Here is an 11,297-nt window from a genome sequence, read left to right on the forward strand (position 1 = left end):
ATAGATAGATAGATAGATAGATAGATAGATAGATAGATAGATAGATAGATAGATAGATAGATAGATAGATAGATAGATAGATAGATAGACAGATAGATAGAATCGATTGAAAGCGAACGCGAGACAAAACAGAGATGAGCGAACACGTTACGAATCCGTGTCGCAATCACTTTTAATTTGTACTTCACATTTTCGCGCGCGCTTTGTGTGCTCTCGTGAATTCGCTGTGATTGTAAAGCGTTTGGCACTATGGCTTCTCTGCGTTGAGAAATCTCGACCGCGAGCTATTTCCCAGCACGGCTCGGTCTCCGACGAAATTACGGACAAAACAATAATTGTCATTGATTAAAGGCCCGGCGCAACGAACGAGATTTCGCGAGCGCGCGAGCAATCTGAAATGACAATGTCAACTAAACGGTTCTCCGAGCGTGGGTCTTTTCGCGAGGGAGGCGTTTTACGCGAAGTGGAAATTTGAAAAGAGCCCATGCCGCTAGGATTTCATTATTGGCATCAAGTATTGCCTATGGCTGATTGATGCTGATAAATTGAGCAATTTATTCGCATATGACCCAAAGATTTGCGAGGCTTTGTCTCTCTTTCTCTACTATGCTTTCACTTCCTCTCTCTCTCTCTCTCTCTCTCTGTTCTTTCTTTCGCTCGCTCTCTCCCCTCTCTCCTCTTCTTTCTCCTCCTGTCTCTTGTTTTCTATCTTTCTCTATCTCTCTTTCTTTATTCTCCAAGGCTCTATTTCTCTTTCCCCCTTTCTCTCGCTTTTTCTCTTACGCTCTTTATTCTCTCTCTCTCCTTTTCTCTCCCTTTCTCGTTTTGTCCGTCTCTCCCCCTTTCTCTCTCCCGCGCTTGTTCTTCTTTCTCTCTTCTTCTTTCTCTCTTCTTCTTTCACATTCTCTTATTCTCTATCCCTTTTCAATATATACTAAAGCTAGAAAACGCACGCGCGTTGTTTTGTGTTTCGTTTCTTTTATTGAAAAAGTCACAAAAGCAGAACGGACTACGAGCGAACTATTTCCTAACCTGATAGCCGCGTCCGTTATTATACGTTAATAATAATGCAAGCAAATTCTTTTTTATGCTTTCTGTTTTGAATTCCCCTTCAAAGTCTGGCTATGGCTGGACCGGGCGACAGCTACCGAGGCAGTGTACCCCGTGATGCAGTAAGGTTCGGTAACAATGTTATCTGGTTTTATAGAAGTGGGTGGCTGGCGACGACTCCATCTACCGCATTTAACCCCACCGGTGCGCGAGGCGCACCGAAGCAATATTTGCCGCAAAAATATACGATCCAATCTCTAGCGTCACTGATTCGATCATCTATAAATTTGCCGAGGAAATGCGTTTGCAGACCGTGGTCCCCACGGCTCCGGGCCGCGTCGCATTTATTATAAACTTATACCGTTCGTATCAGCCAATGATCAAATATATATATATATATGCTGCTTTACGTGTATAAATATGCACTATAATATCCATTGCACTGTTATAAATTGCTATCGTGTAAATTGCACTGTGTAAGCGATTTCCGACGCAGATTCGCGTGGTGTTGGTCTAATTCGAATTCGTTACAGAAAAAAAGTTCTGCATAGCCGTTACGCCCACAAGAGAGTACCGAGAGTGGAGAAGGGGAGAAAGTGGAGAAGAGGGAAGGGAGGAACTCGTCAGTCGAACAGGAAAATCGCCTACGCGGAAATCGATGGAATAATTTTAACAGTGATTCTATATAGATATATATTATAACGCGCGCGGTCAAAAGCCCCTCTGGCTCTAGCAGGGCGGCAGCTGTCACCGTTGATTTCGTCGACGTTTTAGAGGAAGCCACGACGGAAGGTCAGTGCCGGACAATCGCGTGAAATCAAGTTGACAAGAGCGTAATTTCACATTAACACGCGACCGTGCTCCGTCGCACCCGATAATCTCGTGACAAGAGCTACTTTCGACGAGAGTTTTCGCCTAGCGCTAGAGCAACTATATATATATATATATATATACTCGACGTCGGTGGGGATAATTCAATAAGTTCCCGTATCAAACCTAAAAATGTCTTCGGCGTGGGTTTGTTGCCGTGGCAGCGGCGGGTAGGTAGACGCCTGATGCGCCATGATGTCGAGAAGCAATTCTAATTCCGATTTGGCCGCACTTTCGTGGCAGATATTGACCGAGTTTATGATGTCGAATGTATCATAACTTCAACGCCGAGCGCAGAACAGAGTTTCTCCCGCCTCCACGCGATACAAGTTAAAATACGATTATTACCCCGAGTTATATATGATAGTCAGCGAATATCGTTCGTTTTTCTGTTAGCACAGTGGCGCGTAACCTAATTAATAATCCATATTGATGAACAAAAAAACCGAAGTTGAAAAAAATGCTTACGCGGAATCGCAGGATTCTTTGCTATCGGCGATGCTTCTCAATGTTTAATGATTTTGTTCGTCGTCTCACTGTATATTCCGATGAACGGAAACTTCGTTGAAATCCGAGAGCATTCATTTACATACACCTCACATCGTGCATTTATAATTTCGCTATTCTAATCGTAACCGCGACCGATCGATGTAACAGAGTGCACGAATAATTGCACAGTTCGCCCCCGGAGATTTCAACACGCTATACGGCATCTTTCATTGCTAGCTTATTCTTCAATTATTATTCCGTGAAACATCCCGTGGGAAAATATCGATTAATATGTTTGTCGAGATAATGTAAATATCTTGATCGGTTTTGAATCGGCGAGATTTCTTACGCGAGCTGTATAATTTGTTCATAATTACAAGCTTCAGTTGAGCTTCAGTCCATGGCTACTGAGCATGCAGAGGCGTCCATGACGCATGACTCATCATCATGAGTCTTGATTTCAAGGTCGTAGTTGTTGTGTGTTAGGCTTAAGCAGCGACTGTATGCATTGTTGGTGATGTGACTTAAGCATAAGCACTGACTGTGTGCATTGTTGGTGATGTGACTTAAGCATAAAAAACACTATATGGATTGTGAGTGCTGTGCCTTAAGCATAAAAAGACAATGTGGATGGTGGGTGTTGGGGCTTACGCATAAGCAGCGACTGCGTAGATTGTGGGTGTCGTGACTTAAGCACAGGGAACGACTGTATAGATTGTGGGCGTTGTGCCTTAAGCATAAGCAACGACTGTATGCTCACTATGCGAGCATAATTGTCATAGAAAATTATTCTAGTCGTATTCAAACCAAGTCAACAGTCAACCAAACAACCAAATAACAGTCAACCATACAACACTGTGATTGCACCCGGGTTCTAAGCATATAAGCGCTGGCTGTGGGGTCGTGACGGCCTGACGGATGACGTGTGTGGATGACATGTGTCATGGATGAAGAGACGTGGTCGTTGATGCCCGCCAGCACCTGCCGGCGACACTGCCAGCCCGCGGCGACGTGCGCAGTGTGTGTGTGTGTGTGTGTGTGTGTGTGTGTGTGTGTGTGTGTGTGACCATTCCCATTCCATTCCCTCGCCTGCGGAAATAGGCAGACCGCTGGGAATTACACACAAGTCACTACACAACAACTGCGGCGTCACGGCGATCATTAAGATGCCGATAGCCTACGATTATGCATATCATGCCTATTATGCCTATTATGCCTATTACGGCAGATCTGCGGAGCTCTCGCGGTGTGTACGCACACACTGCCAGCACAGCGAAGGACGGTTCGCGCCGATTGTCGTCTCCACAGCGCATGCGCCTGACGGGCAGCAGCCAATACTGACGTGCGAGAGTTGAGACCGCGTGCCACGGTACGGCTGCTGCAGACGCGATATGTATTTGTGGCGGTTTGCGCGCGTTAAACGCGTCCTGTGTGTCCTCGCGTGGCGCGTAGGTTCGAGTAAATGCTTCGCACCGTAAATCGACGGATTATTCGACAGAGTCGAGGATTCGCACTGCGGACCGGGTGAGGACGGAGCGAGAGCGTGTGAAACCCAGACTCAGCGTAGCAACAACAGCAGCAGCAACAATAGCTGCACCAGAAGCAGCAGGAACAGATGTAACAGTATCACTAGCACAATCAACAACAACAACAGCAGCAGCGACAACAATAGCAGCAGCGGCGGCAGTAGCGGCGGCAGCAGCAGCAACAGCCGCATAATCATCACCAGCGGCAGCGGCAGCGGCAGCGGCAGCAGCAGCAAAAACAGCCACATCATAATTTTCAGCAGCATCGGCAGCGACAACAGCGGCAGTAGCTACAACAGCGGCAGCGGCAGCAGTAGTAGCGGCAGCAACAGTCATGGTATCCGTCAAGGAAGAGATCCGCAACTTTCAGTTCTGGAAGGCGGTGCGAACAGAGTTCCTCATCACCTTACTCCTCGTCTTCGTCGGCTGTGGCGCCGCCGTGCGATGGAGCGAGGCGTCGCCCGCCAACGACATACAAGTCGGGCTCGCCTTCGGCCTCGCCGTCGCGACATTCGTCCAGTGCGTCGGCCACATTAGCGGTGGACACATGAACCCTGCCGTCACTCTAGGCATGCTCGTAACCCGAAACGTCAGCATTCTACGGGCCGTCTTCTACTGCGCCGTACAGTGTCTCGGTGCGATCGCCGGATCAGCGATTCTATACGGCGTTCTACCGAAGGACATTCGCGCTGACCTCGGAACGACGCGGGTCAACGAACAGTTTAGTCTGGCGCAGGCGTTCGGTGTGGAGTTCATGATTACGTTTATCTACGTGTTCACGGTGTTCGCGAACCTCGATCCGAAACGACAGGACATGGGATCCAGATCGTTGGCGATCGGACTGTCCGTGACCCTTGGTCATCTATTCGCCGTGAGTAGATTCCTCATCAACAGTAATAATCATACGCACTGCACTGCGCTCGCTGTAGTCAATAGTACAATCTAAAAGTTAATAGGCGAGTGCAGTGAAACTAGTAGAGAAACAGGGAAATAAAGTTAATATGTGTTAGATCCATAATAATCGATAACTTTATTTTTTTGGTCGGTGACCCATGGTCATCTATTCGCCGTGAATATTCCTCATCAACCGTATGCACAGTGGCAGACGAAAATTCCTCTGTTATAATAAGGATGAGCAGCGTGTGCGGGCGAGTGTTTGATGTTGGCGTCATTACGTAGACACGCCAGCCCCCTGACACAGCCTCTATCTCCGCTGTGCCAGGAGTGCCTGCGTGATGATTAAACTCGCCTAACGAATTAAGCAAACACGCTGAGCTCGTATCACAGATTCGCAGTCTCGAGAGCAATTTCAAGAAAAACAAAATGCATTATTCAGCAGCCGTGGCCGCACGCACGCACCAGCTTCGCGGCCTGCGCGTAGACGTAGATGCATGCGTATGACTCATGGGAAGGTCGTGTTATTAGAAACCTTATAATTATCGTTTAAAGGCCGTTCTCTCTCTAGAGGCGCGCGAACCTCGTTAGGTAAACTGAGTGTAGGATAACGTATATAAGTAATTGCCCGAGTAGAATTGGCGGATGTTTCATTTGGCCGGGGTACGTTTCATCTTCAGCCGCGCGCAATCACAGACTCATCCGGGTTCTTTCGGAATCGCATTCGGGGTCTTTCTGCATCCGTGATATTTTTTGCATCCGGGACTTTTCGTATCCCGGATCTTTTTTGCATCCGGGACCTTTCTGTATCCGTGATAATTTTAGCATCCGGGACCTCCCGCATCCGGGATCTTTTTTGCATCCGGGACCTTTCCCCATCCGGGGATATTTTTACATCCGGGAGCCTCATAGCCATACTCAATATCCATTGTACATATACATATCCAATGTTGTGAGTACGAAGTGGAGTAGAAGGCTTCCGGCAGCCACGGGTGTGGCATGGTATATACCCCCCATGACAAACTTCCCTCTCTACCTTACACATGGGCAATAAATTACAAAGCACCCATGCCCATGTTCTCTACGCCTTGCTAGACTTGCCCATGCGCATGCGCACTGTAGAGGAAATGTTTGCTATGCGAGGGGCGTATACCATGTTACAGGGGTGCGTTTGTGGTGGTGCTATGTGATGCACTATTTACACTGTGGCCAAGCTCTAAATGCGATTATAGCAGGCAGCATTCAGAGCGCCTCGGAAATTACATGCAATATCTTATTAACGATCGCGCGTTGAAAATGCAAAGCGCCATAAAGCCGCTATCGCGCCAGAAAACGCCGGACATTACGCGAAAATATAGATTTAATGAAAGGATTTGCCAGATACCGACAAAGCAGCGTGAAAATCGGGCACGGTGTTATAGAATCAACATGTATTGCGCGCGCAACGCTGACATGCAACGAATAAAATAGCTTTGCATGTCAATTATTATATTAAAATAATCGATATTACCGTGGCGTCTAAACCCAAGTTCGTCTTCAATCGGAAGATTTTCCGCCACTTTTCTATGTGACCAACTTCTCGCTGCGTTCGCTAGCTCGGTTGGGCTCTATCGCCTATTTCCTGATAGCATATGGAGACAGGGGGGGTCAGCCGTCTGGCTGCAAGCTTATTAAGTGCGATATTAGCAGCCAGCCAGCCAGCCAGGCAATTCTCGGGTGAAGCTGAGGCTAACCACTCTAACAGTGACGTGGTACCATTACACTTCACTGAAACCATATAGCCCGCTAGCATCTGCAGAACCTCGACAGCATTCGCACGTTATACTTTCCACACTATATATGCGACGTACGTGCGTCGATTCATCGTGTTAATTATGATAATAATCTACTTTCCGCCGCATTAATTAACGGGCCAATTATAACATGTGCGGCTGTAATTATTGAAAACACGTGAGACACATGCAGCGTCGTATGACCGTAGATATCTCACGATGCATATAGATGCGTATACAGATATCCATGCCTATATATAGGCCTATATCGTCATAAAATCATGCTTCAGGAAATCTATTCGCGGCATCGAAGGCCGTAAAACGGTACTAAATCGTTTAGCTTTCGCGACAATGACGTTCTCTCTAAACGCGAGTTTATGTTGTTTCGAGCGCTTGTTATCTGCAAGGCGGCAATCGTCGTTGTAATGCTTCTCCGATAACTATATAGATTATACACGTGCGTGCCGCGGAAAAGTGGAATCCCAGCGACCGGCTCGCGTTTCGGCCGAAAATCACCGCTCTGCGAAAACGTTTTCAATCAAGAGTCGCATACGATGTATGTCGCAAAAAAACACGAATCACTTTGCTTTTAAGAGGTTTCCTCATATATATTTACGGGCGAGCGGGTTTATCTATCTATCCATATATATAGTGACTCATGTATTTTCTTTTAACGCAGAGAGTACGAGTGGCTGCGGTAAGGTACAGTGTTTCAGACGCTGCGTGCTAAATTTTAATATTGAGATAGACTCTCGGGTTATTGCTCACCATTAAAAGTTGTGTTCTAGTGGTTAAAAGCGGTTTTTTTTCTTTTCGCGCATTATATTTCGAACGTGCTGTAATTATTTCTCAATCTTTGCAAAAACGTGGATTTTATTTATTGCAGAGAAATATAATATGCACACATAGCAAGCTATAGAATCTTTCGCACTAATGTGCATTTTTACCATTTGTATCGCATGATAATGCAACCAATTTGCTTAAATTAATATTACACACCTGTTTTTACTCGTTGAGACTTTAGGTAACCTAATTTAAATTTGTAAACATTTTTCATTATAAAAAATTCAAACTGTCATTATATCCTTACACGTGACAGTATGCAGTGACTGCAAAATGATTACTTGCATGTAATTTTGAAGTTTTCTCTTAGACATATGTACCTCATGCGTGCGCTAGTATTTTGAATTATACAATAGGGTTGTCAAGATTGATTCCAACCTTCTATGAGCTCATTACGTCGGGTTTATTCTTGACGTCTTGTGGAATCAGTCGAACGGATATGCAGAAACAAAGCTCTTTTTCGTAAACCATGTTAATTAAGTTAATGTTAAGTTTTCAACAATATATTTATTCACTAGGCCCTTATACCCACTAACAAACCGATGCATTATATGGGTGTACTCATATCGTGACTATACGTAGAAAACATAAGCGCATGAAATCGAGCTGGACGAAATTTCGAAAACATCTAGAGGTATGTAAGAAATGTATTGTATTATCGTGTTATTGTATTATCGTGTTATTGTATGTTCTGTACATATTATATCGCCGTGTTTTTCGCCCTACGTTGTGTACGCCTCGAACCGGCGGAGTAATGAATGTACTCTTCTTCTCTCTGTTCAACCTTCTCTCTCGCCTTCGCTTTCGCCCTAGTTCGTATTTCGCCCGCTCTCCGATTCCCTATCGCTCTGTTTCCTTTTCTATTTCTTCACCCGCCACCTTTCCGCCACGTTCTCTCACTCTTGACTCTCCCATTTTCTTTCCCTCGACCCCTTATCCTCTTTTTCTCTTCGTTCGTTTCTCTGTCTCTCTTTCCGCATAAAGGTTGGAGCAGCGCGCATAGAGGGAGCCATAAAATGCCACGCAATCACACGCCAGCTTTAGTACGATGGCCCGCCGATTGAAGCGTCATAGCAAAACCGTAGTCTAATTATTTACCACCGAAATAACGCGATTTACGGTCGAGCAACAATGAGTCATTACGTCAAGTGAAACCGATTTGAAAGCGCATCACTCGGATCGGATGGAAAGCCGGATGTTATTATGTTGCTCCTCCAGGATAACAAAGCAATGCTGGTGGATTAACATGGCAACGAATCGGGTTGAAAACACAGTGGGCTGTTTTACCGATCTACTTGGGAACACAATGCGGATATCTACCAGACTACATTATATAATGCAATGCGGGTTTATCGAATTCTTATTCAACGAGAGAGACTTTCATGCAAGAATGTTAATTAAGCAATACTTCTGCTATCGATGGATCCGGTAAGACTCGGTATGTGGCAGTAGTATGGTTCAATTTAGAAAACATTGATAGCGTCTACAGAATTGTTCGATTTTCCTGCTAGTGTACAGAGCATACATTATATCCTATAGAATATTCTACTACAGTAACTATGCATTATATTCTTAATTGTCAGGGCCGATATCTTAAACACGCACGCATAAAGTATAATCTAAAATGCATTTCTGAGACAGCTCCGAGATTAGCAAAAAAATGTTATTGTAGAGAGCCAGCGCATGACAGCATTGATTTCACTATAATTATAATTATAAGCGGATTACTACGGCTTCTGCAATTAGCATGCGTGGATTGTCCGCAGATTGATTGATTTGCCTATCTTCTTGAATTTTTATCGGCGTTAAGCACTTCAAGCGGAATATATTGCTGTCACAAGCACGAGAGCGGAGCAGCGATATTTTAAGGGGCTATAGCCATGAGATGCTGCACGCTAACGGTCTGCACGCTAACGGTCTCTGTTACGATGTTTCTGGCGGGTTGTCATCTTATTGCTGATTTCCTCCTCCACATATTTTTCCCTAATCGGCGTTCTTCGTATATTTTTTTTTACTATAACTTTTGTGTTGGTTTGACATCTGCGCACGATGTCACATATATAACGTTCACGTTGCTCTCCGCTTAAAGCACCGAAAACTAACTCATTTATCCCAGCTTCAACTGCGAAAATCTGGCAGAAGTAATTTCAGCTTCAAGCGGCCAGTCTTTTATATTTTATGTGCGTACACTTTACACGCCCCGCCGGAAATCAGTTATATTTAATTTCAACAGTGCTAGCGGTCCGCTGCCTCTCAGTAATTGGAAAGCTCACGTGCGTGCATTCGCGATGTTTATAGCTTTAAACACTCGGATGTTACTCTAGTAATTTACGGTATTGGCTTCGCTAGCTTGTCACGAACTCTGGCGAACACACATGTTTAAATTTTACTTATTTAAAATACCGTTTTCAGTGCAGCTGTATGTTACGAATCGCCTTGACGTCATATAGAGGAACATTATAATTGCGGCAACAATTATACAACAAACGTGTATACTAGAACTCAGACAAACATTTCTCTCGGTATTAGCCGTAAATAAAATGAACTACTTTCTAACGGCTGCGAGCGAGCACGGGAGAAATGCAACGAGCAAGTAGACCAGACTATATCTGCAGAGCAGGCAGAAACAATCGCTGATTTTTCGGCGCAGAATTCAGCTGGAAAATCCTGACTTGCCATCTGTGAAATAAATTTCCTGGAGGCGCAGCAGCGATTGCCGCAGCAGCTATGGCGGCCATTATGAATGACGTAAAATGCGAACATAAAGGGATCTTGCGAAACTTTTGCACGCTCTGCACATTGATTATATATATAGTTAGCCCGCTTTCACGGAGCCAGGCGGTCTGTTCCGGAAATCGTCTGCTGCACGGATTACGTCTAATGATTAGATCACGTGATAGCTTCTCGTCGCCAGGAAACCGTGCCGACGCTTGGGTTTAGCTATTCTCGGGATAGCATAGTGTGAACATGTAATGAAACTGATTATTTTTTACGATTTTTGTCGACTCACAAGAGAGGAGATCGAGAGAGAGAAACGAGAGCGAAGAAGGAGAGCGAGGGAAAGCCGGAGTGGGAGAGAAAGGGGGAGAGGGAGAGGAGAGAGAGGGAGAGGGGGAAAAGAGGAGTAGAGAGGCTATATAGAGAGAGAGAGAGAAGAGGATAAGAGAAGGAGAGAAAAGAAGAAGAGGGATAGAGAGAGAGAGAAAGGAGGAGACGTGAGAGAAAGAGAGAGGGAGAGGAGGGAGATGGGACGAAGGAGGACGATCGAGACGAAAGAAAAGAGGGAGAGAGAGAGGAGAAAAGAAGGGAAGCGAGGGAGGAGGGAGAGCGCGGACCGGAAGAGCGAGTGAGGAAAGAGAGGAAAGAGAGCAAAGAGGAGAGAAACGATCTGAAGAGAGGTGAGAAGGAGAGAGACGAGCGAAGAGAGCGAGGAGAGAGAGAAGAAGAGAAAGAAGGAGAAAGAGGAGAGAGAGGTGAGCGAGCGAGGAGAGAGAGAGAAAGACAGAGAGAGAGACTGAGAGAGGGAAAGCAGAGAGAGAGAGAGAGAGGAGAGAGAGAGAAGGAAGCAGAGAGAGAGAGAAATGAGAGAGAGAGAGCAGCGGAGAGAGAGAGAGAGAGATTGAGGAGGAGAGAGAGAGAGAGATAAGAGAGAGAGAGATGAGAGAGGAGAGAGAGACGAGTGAGGAGATAGATAGAGGGGGAGAAGGAGAAGACAGGTAGGATTGTTGAAAGATTATACCAAACTAGTTGCGCCAGGTTATACCGATGAATATATATATTTAAATATTATATAATATCATACCGATGGAATATATATTTATTTATTAATATATATAATATATATATATAATAT

General features: G+C 45.2%; 1 protein-coding gene across 1 annotated transcript in view; it reads left to right on the forward strand.

Annotated features, from left to right (window-relative positions):
* Nucleotides 1–4,269: 4,269 nt before the first annotated feature.
* The window catches only part of LOC106807340 (aquaporin-4-like), a 42,412-nt gene continuing 35,384 nt past the window's right edge, over nt 4,270–11,297 (forward strand). The window contains exon 1 of the mRNA XM_014809648.1: nt 4,270–4,806. Coding sequence (XP_014665134.1) covers nt 4,270–4,806 — 537 coding nt within the window. The remainder of the gene's footprint in view (nt 4,807–11,297) is intronic.

This window comes from Priapulus caudatus, unplaced genomic scaffold (genome assembly GCF_000485595.1).
Source record: "Priapulus caudatus unplaced genomic scaffold, Priapulus_caudatus-5.0.1 Scaffold209, whole genome shotgun sequence".
Taxonomy (NCBI): Eukaryota; Metazoa; Priapulida; class Priapulimorpha; order Priapulimorphida; family Priapulidae; genus Priapulus; species Priapulus caudatus.